The sequence below is a fragment of the Stomoxys calcitrans genome, chromosome 1, assembly GCF_963082655.1.
Source record: "Stomoxys calcitrans chromosome 1, idStoCalc2.1, whole genome shotgun sequence".
Lineage (NCBI taxonomy): Eukaryota > Metazoa > Arthropoda > Insecta > Diptera > Muscidae > Stomoxys > Stomoxys calcitrans.
This window is the reverse complement of record NC_081552.1, coordinates 53,010,742-53,036,805: the sequence shown is the minus strand read 5'-3', so window position 1 is coordinate 53,036,805 and position 26,064 is coordinate 53,010,742. Positions and strand designations below refer to the sequence as shown.

The following is a 26,064-nucleotide window of genomic DNA, read 5'->3' as shown; positions in this document are numbered from 1 at the left end:
TCGATGCTCATACGAGAAGTTTATATAAAATGGTGCAAGGCAATTTGAGAGATAGGTTTATATGGTCTCCTCCAGTTGCAGATGGTCGGTCTCCTCCAGATGCGACACCTCTCGACCCTCCCCTAACACAACTCAACGCTCGAGAGTTTTTTCAAATAAGTAAGTTTCTCTGGCGCACCCTGTATATTCTGCTGCAGAGAACAACTGTCTGTTTTAGACAGAAGATTTTATGGAATTTTATTTTCGTAGAAAATTTAAAATAAACTAAGTTTTTTTAAAAAAAATTAAATGTGAAAATTTTGAAAAAAATTTAATATTCATTACAACCCAATGTTTTGTATGTTCAAGCCTATAAGTTCTTCAACATACATAATCATAATACGAGTACGTCTCAATTTGCATGAGACATTTTTAATTTATTAGCATACAGCGCATTCACATTCGAACGCAGGGGAACATTGGCCACTTATCCACAAGACGTATGGTTCTTACGTTCCATCAAGTTATCCATGACTTTCAGTAGCTGTTGACAATTAGCGTATTATGATAGCGACATGTGGTTGAGGGGGCCATTGTTGCTTCAGTTCTTATATAGAATTACCCTCCAAAAATTATAAAAGTAATTTGCCATGAAGATCAACTTGAACAACATTATCAACGTCTCCGACGTGTCCGAATTTACGCTGTGTTAATATTGTAGTGATTTATTTGCTGACTACGGGTCAAGTTTGAAATGGTTTGCTGACAGATCACAGGAAGATCATCGTTATAATCTTCAGAGATTGTTTTGACATTGTTTTAAATGATATAAATATTTGTATTGTATTGTATTTTTTTCTGCTACCACGAACGTACATTTTAATTTAGTTGCATTTCTTCTTTTTTGTTTTCCAAATTTATTTGCAGTATTGTAATGGCGGTGATTTGGCGGATTATCTCAGTGTCAAGGGTACATTAAGTGAAGATACAGTACGATTATTTCTAATACAATTAGGTAAGTAACACGAATTTGAAGAGATTCAACTAATAAATGAAATAAATTTTAAAAATGCAATAGTTTGATTAAGCAATTAAATTTTTAATAATAACTTAATTGCATTAATAAAATATGTGAAAACAGATACAATGAAGTAAGGGAAAAGTAATTTTTAACTTTTTTTTATAATTTTTTGATCTAATTTTTTGTTTTGGTTTCTTTGTAATTGTTCTTAAAATATCTTATATATAAAAATCAATTTGTGTTTGTTTGTCAGTTTGTTTGTATGTTTGTGTGTTCCTTACAGAATCAGAAACGGCTGAATCGATTTGCTTGAAATTTTCACAGATGGTGCATAATGATCCCGTGGTGAAAATAGGGTACTACATTTTTGATATCTGAAAGGGGGGGGCGGACCCTCCCCCTTACCAAAATTTTCAGAAACATCAGATCTCGGAGATGGGTGGTGCGATTAAGCGAAATTTTGTGTGCTCTCATATAGTACCCTAGAAATAAAAATTTGGTATCCGAATTTCGGATGGGGTACGTAGGGTGGCCGCCCCACCTTAAAACCTACCAAACATATACTTAGGCATATGTGAATGAAAGGTAATTAAGATTAGAAAACTTATCTGATATCCAATTGTTGGACCAAGTCTTAGGGGCACCACCCCAACCCCCAAAACACCCATAAATCGGACATATTTACCGACCATGGCAATATGGGACTCAAATGAAAGGTATTTGCGAGTAGAATACGAATCTAATATCCAAATGTGGGACCACGTTTCTGGGGGTCCTACCCTTTCCCAAAACACCCCAAAACAGGACCTATTTACTGACCATGGGAATATGGGGCTTAAATAAAAGGTATTTCAGTGTAAAATTCGAATCTGATATTCAAATATGAGTTCAAGTGTTTAGGGGGCCGCATCTCCCCAAAAACATCCCCCAAAGGGGACAAATTTACGACCATAGAAATATGGGGCTTAAATGAAAGGTCTTTGGGAGTAAAGAACGAATCTGATATCAATATTCTGGAAAAGTGTCTATGGGGCCACCCCACCCCCGCACACCACCCAAATAGGAAGTATTTGCTGACTTTTGCAATATGAGACTCAAATAAGAGGGTTTGAAAGTCGAACACGAATACGATATATATTTATAAGGCCAACTCACTGAGTGGCCGCCCATCCCCCAAAACACCCCCCAAGCCGGTCATGTTTGTCGACTGTGGAAATATGGGGCTCAAATTAAGGTATTTGGAAGTAGACCACGTATCTGATATCAACATTAGGGACCAACTGTCTAGGGGACGTCCCACAACCATAACAACCTCCAAATAGGACGTATTTGCTCACCACGACAATTTGGGTCTTCAAGAGAGGGGAACTAAATATTTATAGTTTTTAGGGCCAATATCCCAAACCTGACATATTTGCTGACTTTTGCAATAAGGAGTTTATATGAAATGAGAAAACGAATTTAATATCAAATTTTGATGCCAATGGCAATATGGTGATATATAGATATATGAGAATAGAGCACATTGCTGATATATTTAAATCGAGAATAAATCGGGCATATTTACCGACCATGTCAATGTGGAGCTTAAATGAAAGGCATTGGGGTATTACCCCTTTCCCAAAATACCCCACAAACAGCAATTTTTACGGACCATCGCAATATGGGGCTCATTTGGGAGTAGAAAACGAATTTGATATCCAAATGTAGGACTACAGGGTGGCTGATGAATATTGCTACAATGATGAATATTGCTACATTTTTTTTTCGGTGTATGGAATACATTTTTCTTTTATTCATGTTAAATTAAATTATTAAATTAATTATTAAATTATTATTAATTAAATTAATTAATTAATTAATTAAATTAATTATTAAATTATTATTATTAAATAGAAAAAAAGTTATTACATTTTTTTTTGGTAGCGGCTTTCATCAGCCACCCTGTATGTATTTACGGCATCACCCTTTCCCCAAAACACCCCCCAAAGGGTAAAAATTTTTCGACCATGCCAATATGTGGCTCAAATGAAAAGTATTTGAGATTAGAAAAAGAATTTGATAACCTATTTTGGGGCCATGTGTTTGTGGGACGCCTCATAGTGTAAACTCCTATAAACCAATGGCAATATGGGGTATAAATAAATGGTATTTGAAAGAAGAGCACAATTCTGATATTTTTTCAAGGCCAAGTGTCTGAGCGACCACCCCTAAATCTGATATCATGAGGATATCGGGCTGAAATAAAGTATTTTTAGAATGGAGTACACCTTACATCCAAACTTAATTTCGTAGACCAATAAAGATCATATGAGATTCAGGTAAAGGCACTTATATTGTTAAACTGTTGGTCAAACGAGATACTATTTTCGTAGCATGGTATTTCACTAAAAGCTTTTTAATAGCCGAAAATAAATATTCCAAGGAAACTTTTGTTCCATATAAAGTAACAGAAGGCTCAGCGGAGCGGGCCCGGGTCAGCTAGTATGATATTAAATAAACCAAAGCATTAGAAATAACAATTTAAAAAAGCAGCAAATTAAAATTGAACAAAAATAAAAAGACAAACGTAACTTAAAAATAAACAAAAATTACTCATCAAAAATTAAAAAAAAAATTAAAGAAATAATTAACAAAATTTAAATTTAAAGAAGAAAAAAGCAAAAAAATTAATTAATAAATTGTAATTTTTGTTTTATTGTTATTATTTTTTTTTTGTTTTCGTTTTTGTTTTTAAATCTTTTTTTTTTTATTTTATCTCTTTTAATTTTTATACCCACCACCGACCCTACAAAGTATATATATTTCGGATCGTCGTAAAATTCTAACGATGTCCGTGTGTCTGTCCGTCTATCCGTCTGTCCGTCCGTCTGTTGTAATCACTCTAGAGCCTTCAAAAATTAAGATATTGAGGTGAAATTTGGCACAGATACGTCTTTTTGATGCACGCTGGTTAAGTTCTTGAACGGGCCATATCGGACCATATTTGGATATAGCTGCTATATAGATCAATTTTCCGGTAAAGGGTATAATGCCCACGAATGCTTTATGTTTCATCCGATTTCGGTGAAATTTGAAACAGAGAGTAGTTTTAGAGTAGAATTAGACTTCCCAACATCCGACCTAAATATGGTTCATATTCTATACTATATTTAGACATAACTGCCATAAAGACCGATCTTCCGATAAAAGATCTGGAACCCATAAAAGCTGCATTTATTACCCAATTTCGCTGAAATTTGAATCATTACGTTGTTTTAAGCCTCCCGGCATCTGACCCTAATATGGTAACGGTCGGAATGTATTTAGATATAGCTGTGATATGGACCGATCTTTTAATTAAGGGTCTAAATCCCATAAAAAGTAGATTTATTGTCTGAAAATGTTACTTGTATATGAGTTTTCGAGACCTGAATAAAATGTGATCGACCCCAGACCCCTATTAAGATATAACTACGGATATATTAGTGGAGTTATAATAAAACAGGATGAAAGCGCTACCGTTGTGCCACTTTAGTTTCAAATTTGACACTTTTTTTATTTATTTTGATACTAAATGCCATACTTTTAAAATTTTCTCGCCAGTTTTCCATATATTTGTGCCACTTGTTCAAAAATACTACTATGTAGCGATTATTTATTGTTTGTTGTCCAACAAATCGCATATCAATGTTAAATTTTTCGAAAAATTTAAAATTTTGAGCTGAACGAGAGTAACTGGACAAAATAAAAAAATTTGTTTATGTTTGTGAAATATAAAAAGTGTCGACCGAAAACCTAGGATTGATTTACGGTGGTGGGAATCTAAGATTCGGATTGACCGAACTTATCGTTTAGACGTCTTCGAATACATATAATGAAGATTGGCTAACCTCGAAAAAGTGCCAAACAACTTGCAAGGGTACCGAGGTACTTTTGATGTTTCAAAACAATCAAAAAAGTACCAAAGTACCAAAATTATCATCCCTATACAGCAAGTAACTTTTCATATCTCACTGTAACGTTTATGAACTGTTTATTTAACAGTTCTATAAAGAAAATCTGTCAATAAACATATTTTAAATATACTTTAAGTTTTGTGAATACCGGTGTTAATGTTTAATAATTAAATTTTTATTTCTAATGTTTTGGTTTGAAATTTTCAAACGAACATTAAAGATCAGTCTTTGAATTTGAATGAATCGTTGGTGTTATCTCCATGTCGATGACAGAATTTAAGTTGGTGGTAAATCAAATGGGTCGTTCTTTATCTGGCACCAAGGCGGATTTAAAAAGGTAGTCTCACACGAACAGCTGTTCACAGCCGGCCAGGTTTGACGGTATGAAGATGTCAGCTTTTTGTTTGCATTCTCTTTGTTGTCATCTTCTTTCTCGCATATTCTCTGCTAATGTACCCATAGGTACATGACCTAGCCAACGAAACCGTTGTATTTTGATGCTATCGTCGTCATTCAGCTCATACTGCTCGTGGCTCATACGACGCCTATATTCTCCATTAACGCAAACTGGTCCATATATTTTACGAATGATTTTTCTTTCAATTACTCTAAGAACTACCTCAACTACTTTCGCAAGTACCCATACTTCGGAGTCATACAACAGAACGGGTAGTACCAGTGTCTTGTATAGTGCAAGTTTCATCTGCCGAGAGATGGCTTTGCTCCTTAGCCTATAATATCCTTTGTTTTATTTCAAAACTGGTGTCATTTGTTTCGGTGACGACGGTGCCGAGTCAGATGTTGGCTTCTGCCAGTTGCTTTTTTTGTTTTTCCAATTGACCTCAAGTGTATGATCCTAAAGTAGTAGCGATCCTCATCCTATTTTCCATCCATTCTTCCACTGTCTTAAGTCTTTTATCAAAAGTGGCATTATAATAGCTAATCTGTATTTCTATCGGTCAAAAATTGAAAATTTTTGCATGATTCCATTAAGGAACAGGGGCAAACTTCTCACATATCAATGAGTGCTGTCCAATTTAAGTTTAAGCTCAATAGCCGAGTCCGAACGGCGTGCCGCAGTGTGTCACCTCTTTAGGGAAGAAGTTTTTATCTCACAAATGTCGCCAGCATTAAGAGGGGATAACCACCGCATTAGGAGTGGAAAATTTCTGATGTTCTCGCCAGTATTCGAATCCGTCTAGAATTTTTACTTCTAGGTTCTCATTGTCCCTCCGATGCCAATTCAAAATTTTTTTCATCCTGTTTAAATATCCTTGCATTTGCTTTTAATAGCTGTTGTTGTTGTTGGAGCCACATTCTCATGTGGAGGTGGCGATCCTCGTCAAGCTCCTGTATGTGAGCAACTTCGTTCCGGCCCAAAGGACCGATTTCCGCGGGAACAGGTTTGCCATTGGTTATTGGAAGGCGCCAATAACACTCCTAGTCATATCGAGCATCATAGGCACTCAGTGCGAGGGCGGTTTGGAAACTTCTTAGTCTAGCACAAAAAGCGCTGTATAAAAAGAAAAAAGTTTAGTGTTTTGGAAACTTCGATCTCTGCTGTGAACACATGTTAAATTTTGTTTCGATCTGGCAACTCCTTCAGACAGAACAGATGTTCACAAAAGACGCATCCGCGATTTTTTTACAATGGAAAAATTAGAAATGCGTGGTGTCATTAAATAATTATATAAAAAATGTTTATCGAGACAAAAAATGCATAATGATATGGTGAATGTGTTAGGTGAATGTGCTCCTTCATATGCAACAGTAAAAAATTGGGTTGCTGAATTTAAACGTGGTCGTACAAGCATTGAAGATGAACCACGTAGTGGACGTCTAAAAACAGCAACAACAAGAGAATTTGTATCGAAAGTGCATGATATGGTATTAAATGACGAATAAAAGTGCGTGAAATTGGTAATATCATGGGCATCTTAAATAATCGTATCCATTTAATTTGGCATGAAGAACTATAGGTGAAAACGCTTTCTGCAAGATGGGTGCCGCATTTGTTAACATTTGTGACCGAAACGCATAAGAATGAACATATCTCAAACTTGTTTGGATTGTTTTAAACGAAATAAAATGGAGACATGGATCCACCACTATACTCCAGAGACAAAAGAACAATCCAAACAATGGACTGAAGCTGGAGGAATCACCCCAAAGAAAGCAAAAACAATTCAATCGGCTGGCAAGGTTATGGCAACGTTTTTTTTTTGGGACTTCAAATATATTTAGAGTACTCTTGCAACCTTTTGGATCAATTTAATGTACAAATTCGAGAAAAACGTACTGGCTTACAACACAAAAAAATAAATTTTCATCAAGACAACGCACTAGCGCACAAGATTGTTTTAACAATGGCAAAAAACAACGAATTAAAGAATGAGTTGCTTGACTACCCACCTTATTCTCCTGATTTAGCTCCCAATGACTTTTACCTGTTCCCAAATCTAAAAAAAAATCCTTGCTGGCAAGCGTTTTACTTAAAATGAAGATGCAATTACAGTTGTAAATCACTATTTTGAAGACCTTGAGGAAAACTATTTTAATCAAGGAATAGAATTGCTAGATAATCGTTGGACTAAGTGTATTGAAGTTTTAGGAGATTATATTGAAAAATAAAAATATTTTTGAAAAACTAACTATTCTCTTTCATTGATAGGCTAAGTAGTTTACGAACCGCCCTCGTATTTGTGCAAGAGCCGGTACCGCTCGGCCTCTCGATGAGACTCCCCGCTCGATTCTGCTGATTGGCCGCTACTGCCCTTGCACATACTCCGTATGGAGCATTCCACTATCCGCAACCTGTGGACGCGCCCGGTAGCTCGCGGCTAAGATTCTCATGATAGCGGTGAACACCACACAAACTGGAGCTCAAAGTTCCAGCCTGTGTGGTGCTCATAGCTATCCCGTGTCGGGCTATTAAAAGCTGTCCACCACATAAGCGAGGTAAAAGTTAAAATTGGCGAGCTTGCGGCTCTTTTATAACATTGTGATACCTCGAATCGGCCATTTTTGACTTCGTCGTAAAAAGGCAGATTTCAGTCTTCTGAAGTTGTCAAGTATTCATATCAAGCGATGGGTGTACGTACATGTGAGCTATAACCATGAATTTTCTCTCTATCTCTCGTTCTAAAAAACAAAAGTATCAAACGTAGTATGCGTAAAGATTCGGCATTTAAAAAAGACGATTTGAGATAATTTTGAACGCATAGAGGACATTGTATTCAGTGGGATGGAGCCTCTATCACATCGGTTTTGCACTATCGTTGGCCATTTAATTCAAGCGCCACTGTAAATCCTGTTGTTAAGCTTTGTAGGAATTTGTTGAAGTTTTATAATTGTTTGTGTGTTCTTCTTTTTATACCCTCCACCATAGGATGGGGGTATACTAATTTCGCCATTCTGTTTGTAACTCCTCGAAATTTTCGTCTAAGACCCCACAATGTATATATATTCTTGATCGTCATGACATTTTAAGTCGATCTAGCCATGTCCGTCCGTCTGTCTGTCGAAAGCACGTTAACTTTCGAATGAATAAAGCTATGCGCTTGAAATTTTGCACAAATACTTCTTATAAGTGTAGGTCGGTTGGGATTGTAAATGGGCCATATTGGTCCATGTTTTGATATAGCTGCCATATAAACCGATCTGTGATCTTGACTTCTTGAGTCAAGATCATTGAAATTTTGCATGAGGTGTTTTGTTATGATTACCAACAATTGTGCCGATTATGGTTTAAATCGGTCCATAACCTGTTATAGCTGTCAAATAAACCGATATTGGGTCTTGACTTCTTGAGCCTCTAGCGGACGCAATTCTTATTCGATTGGAATGAAATTTTGCACAACATGTTTCGCTATGACCTCCAAGAACTGTACAAAGTTAGGTTCGAATCGGTCAATAACCTGATATAGCTGCCATATAAACCGATCTTGAATCTTGATTTCTTGAGCCAATATAGGGCGCAATTCTTATTCGATTTGAATGAAATTTTGCACGAAGTATTTTGTTATGATATCCAACCACTGTGCCAAGTATGGGTCAAATCAGTCCTTAACCTGATGATGAGCTGTCATATAAACCGATCTGGGGATTTGACTTCGCAATTCCTATCCGATTTGGCTGAAATTTTGCATGACGTATTTTATTATGACTTCCAACAACTGTGCCAAGTAAGGTTCAAATCGACTCATAACCTGATATAGCTGCCATATAAACCGATCTGGGATCTTGACTTCTTGAGCCTCTAGAGGTCGCAATTATTATCCGATTTACCTGAAATTTTGTACGACGGATCCTCTCATGACCATCAACATACGTGTTTATTATGGTCTGAATAGGTCTACAGCCTAATACAGCTCCCATATAAATCGATCTCCCATTTTACTTCTTGAGCACCCAAAGGGCGCAATTCGTATTCGAATTAGGTGACATTTTACACAGGTCGCCAACATATAATTTAATTGTGGTCCGAACCTTTGTCTAAAATGAGATATCGGGAAAAGAACTAGACAAATGCGATTTATGGTGGAGGGTATATAAGATTCGACCCGGCCGAACTTAGCACGCTTTTACTTGTTGTTTATATTTTCTTTAATTATTCTAATCCTCCAATCTTCTATTTTTGGGTTTGTTCCAGCTGGTGCCATGAAAGCTTTATATACCAAAGGAATTGTGCATCGTGATCTCAAGCCACAAAATATTTTACTATCGCACAATTATGGCAAAACACTGCCAGCCCCATCAAAAATTACATTAAAAATAGGTAAGAATAGATCCCCGCATAACAAAAAATAAATAGAAGCCACCTATTATTACAAATATTTCTCTTCGCTGGTATCTATTTAAAACAGCCGATTTCGGATTTGCTCGTTTCCTTAATGAAGGCGTTATGGCAGCCACCTTGTGTGGGTCTCCCATGTATATGGTAAGTACTCTAAGAGAAACAATTTTCCCTAAATATCTTGCAGATGAGTGAGTGACTTTTTTGTATTTTTTCTCAGGCTCCTGAGGTTATAATGTCTTTACAATATGATGCTAAAGCCGATTTATGGTCTTTGGGCACAATTGTCTACCAATGTTTGACCGGAAAGGCACCTTTCTATGCACAAACCCCCAATGAGCTTAAATTCTACTATGAACAAAATGCTAATTTAGCTCCCAAGTGAGTACCAGTAGTCAGCTATCTATCTACCACTAAAACATTGAACAGCCGTTTGCCAAATGCTCGTACATCTATCAGTCTAACTGAATGTCTGGCGGTCTTTGTGAAAAAGAAAATGAATGGACCATACTTTTATCTCTCGGCTGTTCGAATCTAAAAATAAATTAAGAAAAAAATTAAAAACAAAATATTCATTCATGTGTTTGGTTCTTTGTTTGTTTTCTATTATTTATGCTTTGGGGTTTCTGTTTTGGCTGATAATGCTGTAGAATACCCAACGGAGTGTCGCCCGAATTACGTGACTTGTTATTGTGTTTGCTGAGGCGCAATGCCAAGGACAGAATTTCTTTTGAAAGTTTTTTCATTCATCGCTTTTTGCAGGGCAAAAAAGCGGTCACATCACCAGGTATGTTGAATTTTTCTTAAATTTGTTTTTATTCCCATTACGAGTATTGATTTTCGTTTTTTTTAATTTCCAGGCGATATACCAGCATCATTGGCTATGGGTACCACGCCACCTACAAAATCGAAAAGTCCTTTGCAACAACAACTTGAACAACAACAACAGCAATTGCAACAACATTTACAGCAACAGAAGCAACAGCTGCAACATCAACGTTCAGAAGCAGACGAAGAGGTGCCAGATGAAAATGCTGGTAAGTAGTTCAAATGGGATTGGTATTTCAACAAATTGTTGATGCTGGTTATGAAATTGTTTTCGCTTTCTTGAAATTTCTTTAAATTAATTTTTCATTTAGTGTCTGTGGTGGAAAATCCTGCCATATGTGCCACCATCACCAATGTTGGCATTCTATGTGAAAGCGAAAATAACACCGAAGATTCTTCCGGATCTCATGAAGATTCTGATGATTTTGTTTTAGTACCCAAAAATCTTCCAGAAGATCCCAATGTTATAGACTATGAAAAGAAGTAAGACAAGAGCTATCCGCTTTCATTTAAGATTTTGTAATGAATTTCTTTATCTTTACTTTTCCAAAGACATTCCAATAAACAAATGACTGCTGCTGCCACAGCGGGTCAAAATCAATCCAGTCCTCCAAGACCCAGCACTTTACCCATTTCAGAACCAAAACCTGTACCAGCACCAGTAAGACGTTACTCGACGAACAATACAGCTGCTACTGGCACTTCTCCAGTGGATAAGAATCAAGTACGCTATCGAGCAGAAAATGAACAAGTCTCTTCGCCCAAACTTTCGAACATATCGACGGCGACCCCACAGATACCCCGTTCACAGCCCATAAGTGTTAAACAAAGGCCAGATCATCGCAAAAGTAGTGTTAGCAGTGATATCAATTCAATATCACCGCCGGCTGTACAGTTTGCCATTGGAACACCACCCACTGGCCGTCATCGTTCCACCTCGGGTGGATCGCTATCAGAGACACCACCACCCTCGGCCCCGAGTACATGGCAAGTTAGTCCTGGTGGGCAGACACAATCGCCACTTAGACGATCCGGACATAGTTCACCCGTGCTTCCGTCCGCTCTCACAAAATTACCCACATTGGGCAGCCCCACCCTTATAGTGGCCCCCGGTTCGGTGGGATCTTTGGGCTCTGGCAATGGTTCTTCATCGGAGAACAACAATCAGCATCCCATGTTAGGTCCCAGAGCCTTTACATTACCCGAGCTAGGGGCCACCGGAGGCCTACAAAGTCTTTTAGATACAAATGCCGCCGTTGGCGCCGGAGGAGGCAATTCAACCGATGTCCATCATCACTTGCATGCATTCCATGCTCCCGAATTATCCGAGGAGACCCTTATGGATCGTGAACACAATGAAACCTTATCGAAATTGAACTTCGTTCTAGCCCTTACCGATTGTATACAGGAAGTGGCGGACTCTCGGTGTGCACCACTGTCAGCCCTAATGGCTGCCGTTTCCAATGACCAACCTCAAATCCCACCGCATGCACCCGAGCATTGTAAGAGAGCCGAACGCTTAGTGTTGTTGGTTAGAGCTTTGCAGTTATTATCATCCGGTTTAAATTTGGCTTCACAACAATTGCGGAGTGGCAATTTGAAACCTTCATCGAATGTGAAAAATGGTAAGTAAACGTAATTACCTTAATAAGGAAGAGGTTAAGGCCAATGGGGATGGATCTAATAGAGATTAAAATTAAACAAAGTCTTTGTGTATTGTACACCTGTGAGCTGAGGTCTAGATGTAGTAGACTATAGTCTACTTTATGTTCCCAAACACGCACAAATGTGAACCGCAGGTAGGTGACAATATAAAATATTAAATAAGACCACAGAATAGTTTAAGGTTAGGTTGAAAACAGGGTGCAGATATTTATCCGCCCCATGCCACTATAGGCATACGCCTAAGCCAGCAATCGGCTTGTTATGCGCTCTAAATACTAAAAAAGTAACCTCGAAAAAGAAAATTTTAAATTAGGAATTCCGTGCTACTTACAAAACCCTTAATTGTTTTCCATGCCAAGCCCCTAAGATGGTTCATGTCTGGTATTGTGTCCCCACCTGAGTGTCGGTATCAGACGCGAAAGCCCGACAATGACATAGGAAATGCTCCAACGTCTCATCGTTTTCCCTGCCTGCCCTACACATGCTATCACTTGCCGAACCGATTTTACATAAGTGACATCGAAGTCCTATGTGTCCCGTTATGATACCGAGAGCTATACTGACTTCCTTCTTACTTCTTTTCAGTAATAGCCTCGTCTTCTAACGATCTGGAACTCCCACAGGATTTTCGCCGTCCTACCGACCGTTTCGTTATTCCACAAGTTTGCATGCGCATTCGTTGCCCACGCCCTTAACTCGGACAGCGTCGACCCGAAAGGCTTGGGGTTAAACAAGTTTATTGACGGCAGTTGTCTGGACTTCACTGCCAAATTCGATTCGCAACAATGGGAAAGAGGTCCGCAGACTTTATGGCAGAGCACGTCGTAATAAAGCGGACATGTATTGGGATGTGTATTACACACGGCTCAAGGAATACAATAAGACTATCGGAGCAGCAAAACGTGCCTCCTGGAAGCTTTTCTGCAAACAGTTGGATAGCGTTAATGACGCCGCTAAGATGAAAAGTTTCTCTCAAAAACCCATGTCCAAACTGAAACTTTAGTAGACGACATGGGAGTGAGAGCAAAGACAACGGAGGACATGTTGAGGGTTTTGATGAAAACGCATGTTCGAGCATATGACGGGACTCACGAAGACACCGGAATATTGGAATAATGATGTTGATCGAAGGCTCAGCACAACAGAATTTATGGTCGAAGACGAAGAAGCCTTGAGGATCTGCCAACTATTTAAATCATCCGGCCTTGATGGAATATTTCCGGCGTTATGACAAGGAGGCCGACTATCTAGCCACTATTTTCACAGCATGCCTAGGACTTGCATATACTCCGAAAGTCTGGCAGGAGGCAATGGTGGTATTTATACCCAAGTCCGGCAAGGCAAGTTATGCGACACCAAAGGCCTACAGACCTATAAGCCTTACGTTCCTTCTACTCAAAACCGCGAAACGTATTGTGGATACCATGATAAAGAGTTCAACATCCAGCGAACTGCTCAAATACAAACAACATGCCTATTTCAAGGCAGGGGCGGAAGAGACTGCCCTGCACGAGGTTGTGCATAAAATAGAAGAATCCTTCTATGTCAAGACGTACACATTGGCGTCTTCTATGTCAAGACGTACACCATATGCCAACGAGCAGGTGGATAAATTGCGGGTCCCATGACATAAATATAAGGGTGAAAGTGGCACAACGCACGCCACAGGGGGCATTTTATCGCCACTCTTTTATGTGACCACCATAGATAACATATTTCGGATGCTGACTGAGGAAGGATTTGAACCCGTCTGCTATGCAGACGATGTTATAATACTTCTTAGGGGTAAGGATCCGAACCAGCAATGCGGAAGGGTCGAAATGGTCTTGCATATTACTGGGCTAGATCCAGGGGTCTCAATGTTACCCCCGAAAACGAAGGTGGGACAATCAGACGCACCACGTTTGCTGAACAAAACGATTTCGATATCTGAAGAGTTCAATTACTTAGGAGTGGATAGAAAACTTAATTGGAACTGCCACATTAAGGCGCGTACTGAGAAGGGCCGTATGCTCGAAATTGGGCCTGAATCCGAGGATAGTCCACTGGATCTACAGGAGTGTGACTAGATTAATGCTTACTTACGCCTCAGTAATTTGGTGGTCTGCTATGGAGAAAAAGTGCAACATAAGGACCGTACAACAGGTTCAGAGAACATGTTGTCTTGGCATGGGCGGAGCGCTAAGGACCACGCCCACTAGGGCACTGGAGACTATTCTAGATAACCAACCCATTGACATATAGATTAAGTGTGAGGCAGCCACTGCGGCTATGAGACTTAAGGCGATGGGAGAAAGGATTGAGGATGAGAGCAGTTCATATCATCGCGGTATAATTGAGGCGACAATAAGAAAACTGTCTGGAATGGGAAGGGAAAAGGTTTTCGATCGGACACCTGAGACGACACTTGAGGTCGAGTGCGAGGCACTGCAGCTAGCGGCACAGTCTTGGACTGACGGAACCCTAGTACTGTTATCTGGAAGATCATGTTACAGGGATGGAAGATCATGTTACAGCTAGAGGACAGTGTGGGCCTGGGGGTCTACATTAAGAACCCAGGGACTGAGATCTGTTTAAGACTGCCTGACCATAATACGGTCCTGCAGGCGGAGATTCGGGCGATCACGGAATGCTTGAGATGGTGTGGTGCTAACTCGAGGACGTCCAAGGTAAACATCTTTACGAATAGTAAAATTGTCATAAGGGCAATAACTACCAGGAAGGAAAAGACATGAACAGTCTTGCAATGTAAGAAGGAGATTAACGCCATTCCGCATCATTTGGATGCCGGGCCATAACGGAATAAGGGGGAATGAAAGGGCAGAGGATTTGGCGGTGAAGGCCAGAGGACTGTCGTGAATAAACTTGGTTAACCCGAAGCCTTTCGGGTCGACGCAGTCCGAGTAAAGGGCGTCGACGACGAACGGTCGGTAGGACGGCGAAAATCCTTTAGCGATCCGTATCGTGGGAGGACGATGCTATTAACGAAAGGAAGTAAGAAAGATGTCAGTATAGCTTTTGGTATCATAACGGGGCACTTATGCAAAATCGGTGCGGCAAGTGATTGTGTAGGGCATGTGGGGAAACTGATGAGACGTTGGAGCATTGCCTATGTCATTGCCGGGCTTTCGCGGACACCGGTACTTAGGGTGGGAGCACAATACCAACATGGAACAACTTAGGGAAGTGGTATGGACAACAATTAAGGATTTTGTAAGTAGCATGGAATTTCTATGAACAAAACAATCTGTCCCCAACATAGTGACTTTTATACCGGTGTTTTCACCGGTTTATTCTACAAAGAGAAAAATACACCAAGCAGCCGCACAATGGACTAAGACGACCTTTAATTTGTGTTAATAGGGGTGAATTAACCCCAAACATCCTGTAGGGTGTTTGATGATACTCACACAAACGCAGTTTGGTCTTTGCTATAGGGATAGTGTGCCCATCACTGTTTTAAAGGTTAATGGTTGGCTTGCTTTATACAAATCAGCTGATTCATTACTTTATTTATTTAAACTGCATCGTCTGAGTGTTGCCATATGGCCACACTACAGTGTTTTGTGTTTGTATATTAGTCTAACGGTAAATTTCATTGTTTTGACATTAAAGCATAGTACAAGTAGTTATTTATGTTAAGAATAGTTTATAGTCCGAATAATAAATCGAAATTCAGAGGTACAACAATGGCTCACTTGTTCAGAACATCGGGATAACAATGCAAGGATGACGCTAGAGATATACAATTGGCTCCAGGGATTCTATTGTAAAACCAAAAGTAATACATTTTTAATTTTCAGCGATGACCTACGTTGGCAATAATCTTGTCATATAATTTTTCTTTAAATCGCAGTTCTTAACTTTTGCTAATTTTTTATATATTGTAATTCGCTAATTTCTATATAGCTTTGCTGACAATGAATTCAAAATATCGCAACATTCTATTTGAATCCAAAAAACTAAATGGCACTGGCCTACTGCAGAAAGCCAATGCATTTAATATTACCGCTGATAAGATTCTATATGATTATGCTTTAGATATGGTAAGTGTAATGTCTGGATTTTCCGAGTGGCAGCATTGCTCATTTTTGATTTATATTTTTTTTCTTGCAGTGTCAAGCGGCAGCTTTGGATGAGTTGTTAAGTAATACCAAAAATTGTTTTGAACGCTACAATACCGCACATATTTTGTTACATTCTTTGGTCCAGAAATGCAATCATCCGCAAGACAAAATGCTTTTAAATAAATGTAAGTAAGAAGAAGCAGAACAAATAATTAAAGCTAAAAGTCCACATGTTTACAATTTGGACACGATCTCACTTTTATAGCGATTTTTCTAAATTTGAATTTTATAGAATTCATTTAAAAATGTTGTTTTTGAGGAAACGGTGAAATGTGCCATCATCCATTAACCGTTAGTTTTATTTCTGTTATTTACCCATTATTATGTGGCTTCTTTTGCAATTGAGGGGGCAGTGACACAAAAGGTACTCGACCGCCACCAACTTCACCTCATCATCGCAGGCGCTACAGAAGTTCGCCTCTTCCTCGTCCATCGCATGGTCATAGACTTGACGTTGCAATATGCGGTCAGTACTTTTATCCGTCCGAAGTCATAGATAAGCGACGTTCTGCATCGCGAAATACTCGAGCACAGGGCCGTCGCTGCCCTGCAACCCCCAGCACTAGCAGGTGTAGGCTGGTCATCGCCCGCTGTCATCGAAGAAAACGTCGACTCTACCAAGAAGCTTCCACTGATTCCGGCACAAGATAGCTGTAAACACCACACAGGCTGGGGCATTGAGGTCCGGTCTGTGTGGTGTTCATTGATTTCAAGAGAAACTTAGCTGCTAGTGAGACGCAGCTAATGCATTAGTGGAATGCTCCGTACGAAGTAGCTGCAACGGCAGTCACGGCCAATCAGCGGTATCGCGCTGAGAGTTTCAGTAAGAGGCCGGGCAACACCGGCTTCTGCACAAATACTGAGTGCTAATGATGCTCAATATGACAAGGCGAGTTATTGATGCCTTTTTGGCTTCAATTTTGGTCAGCTCATCAACCACCTCTTTTCCCGCCACAGCTTGATGGTCCAGGAACTAGCAGAGCCTTACACTTGATACGAAGAAACTCCTTTGTATGAGAGCTTTATCAGCCCGGCACGGGTTAGCTGTGAGCACCACATAGGGTGAAACTTTGTTGTCCGATCTGTGTGGCAGACAATTAGCGGTTTCGAGTGCAGACCCAGCTAACAAAAATTTCCTATTTCGGTCCGACAATCTGATGAATCATCCAATATTGGATCCGACGTCTTACCGACATCGTAACCAAAAAGGAGAGAAGTGGTTGTCATGTTGTCGGAATGACACGGCTGAGAGAAAGCTGATATATTTACCGCCATATCGTACCGAAGTCGGAGCAAAATTCCAGGAAAATTTGAATGGGAAATTTTACGACGTACCGAATTTCTAGACGATTTCGGACCGATTTCTTGAAGAATGTCTTACAAAATGCGGACGATCTTGCCGACGAATCGGTCCGAATTCTTGACCAATGCATCACAACTGATCAAACGAAACAAAAATTCCAAGGCAAATAAAAATGAACCAAACAAAACATTTCTCCGAACGCCATACGGAAATCGTTACGATTTCGTTCTTAAATGTCGGAACAGACTTGTCGAACGGGCTCTTGCATAAATACTGAGTGGCGAGTTATCGACGCCTTTAAATAACCAATGGAGGCCCTGCTTTTGCGGCGATCGGTCCTTTGGACCGGAACGAGCTTGCTCACTTACAGGAGCTTGAGGATCGCCACCTTGACATGAAAATGTGACTACGACAACAACAACCTTTTCGCCAACCCCATTAATCATCCCTGCTTTGAATAGAGAAAACCTCCCTTTTGTCATTGGAAGAGAATATTTGGGACCCAAAGAGAGCAACCACGCGACTATTCAAACCAACGCTCTCTTTAGGTCCCAAATATTTTCATCCAACGAAAAAAGATTTGTATTTTCTCCAAAGTGGATTTGAGCTTTATGACCATGGGAATTATGTTAAGCGAAAAAAATTGCTTATTGAAAATTTACTGAAAATAAATTGCCTGACCAACAGATCCTTCTATTACACTACCATCGCTTTGCTTATATCCACATGACTGCTCCCGGATTTGTAGCTTTTTTTTCTAAAGTAAAATTATTTCCGTTCTATTTGTAACTGTTCGAAAGAATTTTTTTAAAGAAATATTATTTTGTTTTGTTGTTTATTCAAAAATTTTTGCTTCATAAAAAATTAAAACATGTCTTTTTGAAAGTTTTTTTTTAAGAAGGTTTTTTCGAAAAATATTATTTTTAAGAAATAATATTATTTTCTGATTTTGTAAAAATTTAATTTCTATAAAAAATTTTTGTCAACATTTTATTTGTATAGAAAACGTGGTAGACAAGTAAAAAGGCTTTAAGTTCGACCGGCCCGAACTTTGGATACCCACCACCTCGGGCATATATGTAAAACACTTTTCATCAAATTCCGGTGAAAAATGCATACCTTATGCCCCATAGGAGCTATATCGAAATATGTTCCGATTTGGACCAAATACTTATAAGTACAAGTCATTGTTCAATTGTGTATAACAAAATAAGGATGTCAACACAACTAACTGTCCCAAATTTCGGCGACATCGGACAATAAAGGGGTGTCGAAGGGCCTAACACAACTCACGGTCTCAAATTTCATCAAAATCGGATTATAAATGTGGATTTTATGGGCCTAAGACTCTAAATCGGCGGATCGGTGTATATGGGGGCTATATCAAGATATAGTTCGATATAGCCCATCTTCGAACTTAACCTGCTTACGGACGAAAAAGAATCTGTGCAAAATTTCAGCTTAATATCTAAATTTTTAAAGACTGTAGCGTGATTTCAACAGACAGACGGACGGACATGTCTAGATCGTCTTAGATTTTTACGCTGATCAAGAATTTATATACTTTATGGAGTCGGAAATGGATATTTCGATGTGTTGCAAATGAATATGCCCCCATCCTTCGGTGGTGGGTATAAAATGTTAATATTTTTTTATGGAAATAAAATATTATAACCAGTGCTACGTAGTCGAGCAATTTTGACCCGACTCCGGAGTCAACTTCGAGCACTTAAAGATGCTATATTTTATACCCACCACTAAAGGATGGGGGTAATACCCAACCTAGGCAAAATGGGTTTCAAATGAAAGGTATTAGCGAGTCGATTACGAATATGTAAAAACAAAAAGTAAAAAGTAAACCTGGGAAGGACCTACGAGATATTGAGAATTTTGGACCTCATTTAACCAACCCAAGGCAATATGAATACCAAATGACTTTTCATTTGGTATTCATATTGCCAGCCGTTTGTACGTACCGGATTGATCCGATGGAGTTATTCATCGGCAAGGCCTGCCGCCTCAGTGTATAACACACTGCTACAACAATAACAACCAAATGATAGATATCAAGGAGTTGACAACGGCGATTTTTTTTCAATTTAATTTTTTTTTCCAAAATTTAGGATGAGGAGGGGAAGGAGGATGATGATGAGTATGAAGACATCACATCTTGGGTGTAAAGATAGCTCACATTAAACATACTCCTGAGGGCATTAAAATGTGATTGCCACATCCACGCGGAAATCCCTGGGTAAAGTCAACGACAATGCCTCCCGAGGGGCCATTTTGGTCGTTAGGTGATAGAGGGACGTTTGCCCCAGAAACTGACTTTAGAATTTCGTTCCTAAGCTCAGAACAAGGGAGTGGGCCTTACAAAGTGCATTTTTCCTCAAACTTCGTCATATCGTTTGTAACTCCTCGAAATATTTATAATAAATATTCTTTATCGTCCGAGTATTCACGATACCGTCGGAACGAATGAGGTCACTTACTTAAATTGGCTATGACAGAACATTTGTTCCACTAGCCGAACGTAGAATACCGTTCCAAGCGCTTCGATCTTCTGCGCTCATTCTAAAATCTCTGACACCAAGTTTCGAAGTGTCTCACTTGATCTTTCCATCGGGCTTGTGGTCTTCCCGGTTAGCGTGTACCACCGTGTTTGCCTTCAAAAGACTTCTTTGCTGGAGCTTCTTCATCCATTCTGACAACATGACCTAGCTAACGCAGCCGTTGTATTTTGATGCGTGTAAATATGCTATCGTCGTCATACAGCTCATACAGCTCGTGGTTCATACGTCGCCTATATTCTTCATTAACACAAACTGGTCCATATATATTACGAAGAATCTTTCTCTCAAATACTCCAAGCACTGCCTCATCTGTTTTCACAAGTACCCATGCTTCAGAACCATATAACAGCACGGGTAGTATCAGTGTCTTGTATAGGCTATCCGCATGAAATTTCGCATAGATACTTCTTATTGTGGGTCGTTTGCTGTCCAATATAGGCCTTATTGGGTAGATTGATTTTAATTCATACAATAACTAAAAAGAATTAACTAATTGTTTCCTACTGCGTACGTTTCTAAAGTGATTAATGGGCCAACTTTTCCCTGAACTGGTCTTTCAAACTGTTCGAAAACTGAGCTTATTCAAAAAATGTTTGCAAGTTTCTAAAATTTTTAAGTATCCCTTGCAGGATATGTTGGATAAATATGGAAAAACTAAAAAGTTGTAGTCCTGTGATACAAAATTCAATGAAATTTTTTCCAACTACTTATTTTTAGACATCATTTCTAATTACTTTTACATGGCGATGTCCTAGGAGGAAAGTCCTTCCGCACAAGCATACAAGCAAATTTTATATGAATAATCCAAATTATAAATGACATTAAAACTTTACCTTCATCATAACCGAGAGTTGAACCAAGAACCTTCCGTTTTCAAAGCAGACGCTCTACGCATTCATCCACAATACTATTGTTTGAATAATACACTATTTTCTCATTTCAGTATTAGCTAACAACACAAAAGCAAACTTAAATTTTATTTGATCAAAGATCGCCAGGCATTTGTGTTAATGTTCGACATATTCTGTTTATAGACACAATTTTCTAACGCATGGGAGTGATTTTAATAGTTTTGTGGCACAGAGCGTACACCAGAAGATTTACAATACAAAGGTCCCGAGTTCGAATCTCGAACTCTTTCAAATTACGCCCACAGCATGCGGAACAATCAACGGATTTGTGGGGAGGTAGAAAAGATTAAAAATATTGTTTATAACGCCACAATATTTCCCTCCTAGTGCTACTAAGTGGTATCGCAAGCCACTCGGACTCGCCAGTAAAATGGAGGTCCCTTATCATTGAGCTTAATCTTTTAACGGACAGCACTCATGCGTATGAGATAATTTTGTCCACAGTTTCTTAATGGCATTTTAATCAATACCAAGGTTATAATAATGGTTTTTTTCTATTATTACAAATAAGTGCTTATTCTTGAGCTTCATCGAATGTTATATGTAATGACATTTGTACTAACGGTAACACAGATGGTATTCCTGTTGGTAACTCGTTATATTTTAGCAGCTAGTAAATCTAAGGATAATGAGTTATCCATTATTTTACATGCCAAAAATAATGTACTTACCAAGTTTTTGCTGGGTAAACACAAAATTTTATTATATTTTTCCAAAATGTTTCTAAATAAAAACTTTCAATAAGATTATTTCGACGAAATTTCTATGGGATTGTTTCTAAAGACTTAACTCCTCCAATTAAATTTTTTCTAAAGACAAAATTTCGTTATACTTTCTCCAAAGAAAAAAATGTCGATCAAATTTTCTCTAAAGACAAAATTTCCATAGTATTTTTTCTATAAGCAAAACTTCAATAATAATAAGACCAAATTTAAACTAAACTTCAATAAAACAAAATTTAAAAGAACTTTTTTTAAACAAACAATTAAATAGTTTCTAATGACATTTTTTCAGTGAAATTGTTTCTAAAGACAAAATGTCAATAAATTTTTTTCTTAAGACAATGTTTCTAAGAAATTTTTCTAGAGTTAAAATTTCAATGACAAAATTTAAAGGCAAAATGTTAATAATTTTTTTTTATAGACAAATTTCAAATTATTTTTTTCTAAGACTAAATTTTAATGAATTTATTGTTTTTGTTTAATACAATATAATAATTTTTTATGTTGAAACATTTTTTCTATTTTGTCCGCAGTCGGTGTCGAGGTAATTTTTCCACTCCGACTCCGCAGCCCTGGTCGACAAAATTTTCTATAGAAATAAGATTTTTAAAAGTTCAAATAATTTACCGTGGAAAAAATTCAGATTCAAAATAAATCTAATATTTATTATTTTTCCTCTTCTTGTCTTTCTAGATCGTGATGCTGTGGAAAAACGTTTAAATATTCTACAACAACAGGGCTACATATACGTAACCGATGAAAACTCTTAAATACGCTTCGAGTCGTAGAAACTCATCATCATAGCACACAAATAGAAAAAAAGAACAAAAGCAAAATCCAAAAGCATCAAAATTTATTTACTTTTAAGCATGAAATGAATACTTAGAAAACCCCCGTCTTTAGAAAACTGAAGTAATATATTTTAGAAATTACATTTACGAGAAAGGATTTCAGAAAGAAATTATTGATTAATGTGATGCGTTTTTCCCATCTCTCCTTGTCCTCTATTATTTTATTGTATTAGTAGTAAATATAGTTTTCCTAAAATATTATTAAAAAATTATGTTGGGGAAATCATGTGAAAAACTGAAGCTAAACCTTACAATGAATCAATCCATGGTTAAGCCCAATTATGTAAATATTTAGATTTCAATTTAATTCAATTTTTTTTTAATATTATTTTTGAAATACAATATTTAAAAACAATTTTCATGGAATGTTGTGCTTTTCCATAAACAAATATAGCTGACAAAGGATAGTGAAAAAAATTTTTAAAGATTGATTGATTGATGGACATGTCCATAAGCGCCTACCCCTACTCCAAACACACCCTCAAATCAATTCCTTGATTATGTATTTATTTGGCATACAAAACATGTATAGAAAGTTTGGGCTTCATTAAAAAAAAATGGAAAATAATTAAAAACCCTTAGATCGGTGTTCCCTTTGTAAATTCTTAATTTGACGAAGCCTTGAAGGAAGATTTTTTGCGTTTTTCTGAAAACAACAAAATCTTTATATCATGATGTTATGCCTAAGTTTTAGTTAATTATATAAATTTCATTGTTAGTTTTTTTTCCTTTGTTTGATTATATCACCAACTGTCTATTTATAATAATTTTACTAAATTAAGTTATATATTTTTTTTTGTATTATTTTTCTATAACAAAAAAAAAAACCATAACAAAAACAATCTCTTCCTCAATTTAAAACTAGAGAACATAAGCGAACGTTTTTTTTCCTTTCTTTCTTTTTATTTTTGTTATGTTGCAATATTGAAAATATGAAAAACTTAGTTTTTTGTTTTCTTCAAACTTTTTTACTTTCGAAAATATCTCCATATTGATGATAGGCAGTTTTGGCTACCAGAAGAGAATTTCATACTTTATGATAATGAATCTAGTACGTACCATTATTTTATTATTATTATTATTATATATGCATACGGATATATAGAGAGATAAACAACTGAAATCATATAAAACAAAATGAAATATTAAAAAATAATCATAAATATTATTTAGAAAAAACTATTGTGTTTTATTTGTAAAAAAGTCTCAGGGTGATTCAGGTTAACCCTCTCATGCCCGATGTCGCCTATATGCAACATTGTGGTTATGAGCGTCTTAGTACCGCTATTTTATACATTTTTATACCCACCACCAAAGGATGGGGGTATATTCATTTTGTCATTCCGTTTGCAACACATCGGAATATCCATTTCCGACCCTATAAAGCGTAAACATCTAAGACGATCTAGACATGTCCGTCCGTCTGTCTGTTGAAATCACGCTACAGTCTTTAAAAATAGAGATATTGAGCTGAAACTTTGCACAGATTCTTTTTTTGTCCATAAGCAGGTAAAGTTCGAAGATGGGCTATATTGGACTATATCTTGATATAGCCCCCATATAGACCGATCCCCCGATTTAGGGTCTTAGGCCCATAAAATCCACATTTATCATCCGATTTTGCTGAAATTTGTGACCGTGAGCTGCGTTAGGCCCTTCGATTTTCTTCTTGAATTTGGCCCAGATTTGGATATAGCTGCCATATAGACCGATCTCTCGATTAAAGTTTTTGGGCCCATTAAAGGCGCATTTATTATACGATGTCGCCAAAATTTGAGACAGTGAGTTAAGGTAGGCCCCTCGACATCTTTCTGCAATGCGGCACAGATCGGTTCAGATTTGAATATAGCTGTCATATTGATCTCTCGATTTAAGGTCTTGGACCCATAAAAGGCGCATTTATTGTCCAATTTCGCCAAAATTTGGGACAGTGAGTTAAATTAGGCCCCTCGACATCTTCCTGCAATATGACACAGATCGGTTCAGATTTGGATATAACTGCCAAAAAAACCAAAATTGAACAGTGACTTGTATTTATTAGACCACTCAATGTCCGTGCCGAATTTGTTCTAAATTTAATTCCATGAATTATGCATTTTCACTGGATTACGACGAAAGCTTCTTTACATATATACCCGAGGTGGTGGGTATTCAAAGTTCTTTTTACTTGGTCTTTGAATCTTTTGCAAAAATATGAGGTATGTTCGCATGCTTCTCTGGTAAAAATTTGCAGGAGAGTAAAAAATCTTTAAAAAAATTGCAAGTAAAATTTCGCAAACGACTTCCAGTGAAAATTTGCAGAAAAACACCTGATTTTTGTTTTGGTTAGTTTTTTATTTGTTTGTTAGGAAAAAAAAAATAATTTAAAATAAACAAGTAAGAGCGTGCTAAATTCGGCCAGGCCGAATCTTATATACTCTCCACCATGGATCGCATTTGTCGAGTTCTATGTGTAGCATCTCTTAGGCAAACAAAGAATATTGAATATGAACTGTTATGCTATTGGAGCTATATCAAGTTATAGTCCGATTGGGACCGTAAATGAATGCTGAAAATTGTAGGAGTCATTATGTAATATTTCAGTTCATTCGGATAAGAATTGCGCCTTGTAGGGGCTCTAGAAGCCAAGTCGAGATATCGGTTTATATGGGAGCTGTATGAAGCTATAGATCGGTACAGACCATATTGGACACGCATGTTGAAGGTCATGAGAGAAGCCGTTCTACAAAATTTCTTTCAAATCGGATTAGAGGCTCAAGAAGTCAAGATCCCAGATCGGTTTATATGGCAGCTATATCAGGTTATGTGCCGATTTGCGTCATACTTAGCACAGTTATTGAAAGTCATAGCAAAACAACTCATGCAAAATTTCAGTTAAGTCGGATGAGAATTGCGCGCTCTATGACGAAATTAGTATACCCCCATCCTATGGTGGAGGGTATAAAAATGGTGGCGATACTTGTGAGGTATTTTCCTTACATAAACGTCAATTTATTGACCCGAGAGTGATGGCTGTCCACCGTGCCGCTGGACAGCCATCACAAATTACCGTATAATTACATGGCAGCCGGTTGAACGTACCGCATTGGCCCGATGGAGTCTTCCTGGAACTTTCGGGAACTCAAACTGTAAGTCGTTCGCGTACTTAATTTGCCAGCAAAAGAGAGCGCGAGAAATTTCTACTGGGACTTTTTTTGCCAGCAGAAATTTGCAACTTTTAACAAATGTTTTGTAAAGGTCAGATGTTTTATAAAAAGCAGCCGTTACATGAAAATACTAAAGTTAACGCTAAAATGGATCAAAAAGGCAGAGGTTAGTAAAAAAAATTTAAATATTGTTTATTGGTAATTA

The 26,064-nt window shown here is 37.8% G+C and overlaps 1 protein-coding gene across 1 annotated transcript in view; it reads left to right on the top strand.

Moving 5' to 3' along the window:
• The window catches only part of LOC106090097 (serine/threonine-protein kinase unc-51), a 124,527-nt gene extending 101,448 nt beyond the window's left edge, over nucleotides 1-23,079 (top strand). The window contains exons 3-13 of the mRNA XM_013256181.2: nucleotides 907-994; nucleotides 9,590-9,715; nucleotides 9,804-9,877; nucleotides 9,954-10,114; nucleotides 10,384-10,520; nucleotides 10,594-10,770; nucleotides 10,873-11,044; nucleotides 11,114-12,186; nucleotides 16,136-16,272; nucleotides 16,343-16,478; nucleotides 22,556-23,079. Of these exons, the coding sequence (XP_013111635.1) occupies nucleotides 907-994; nucleotides 9,590-9,715; nucleotides 9,804-9,877; nucleotides 9,954-10,114; nucleotides 10,384-10,520; nucleotides 10,594-10,770; nucleotides 10,873-11,044; nucleotides 11,114-12,186; nucleotides 16,136-16,272; nucleotides 16,343-16,478; nucleotides 22,556-22,632 (2,358 nt within the window). The 3' untranslated portion in view covers nucleotides 22,633-23,079. The remainder of the gene's footprint in view (nucleotides 1-906; nucleotides 995-9,589; nucleotides 9,716-9,803; nucleotides 9,878-9,953; nucleotides 10,115-10,383; nucleotides 10,521-10,593; nucleotides 10,771-10,872; nucleotides 11,045-11,113; nucleotides 12,187-16,135; nucleotides 16,273-16,342; nucleotides 16,479-22,555) is intronic.
• Nucleotides 23,080-26,064: the final 2,985 nt, after the last annotated feature.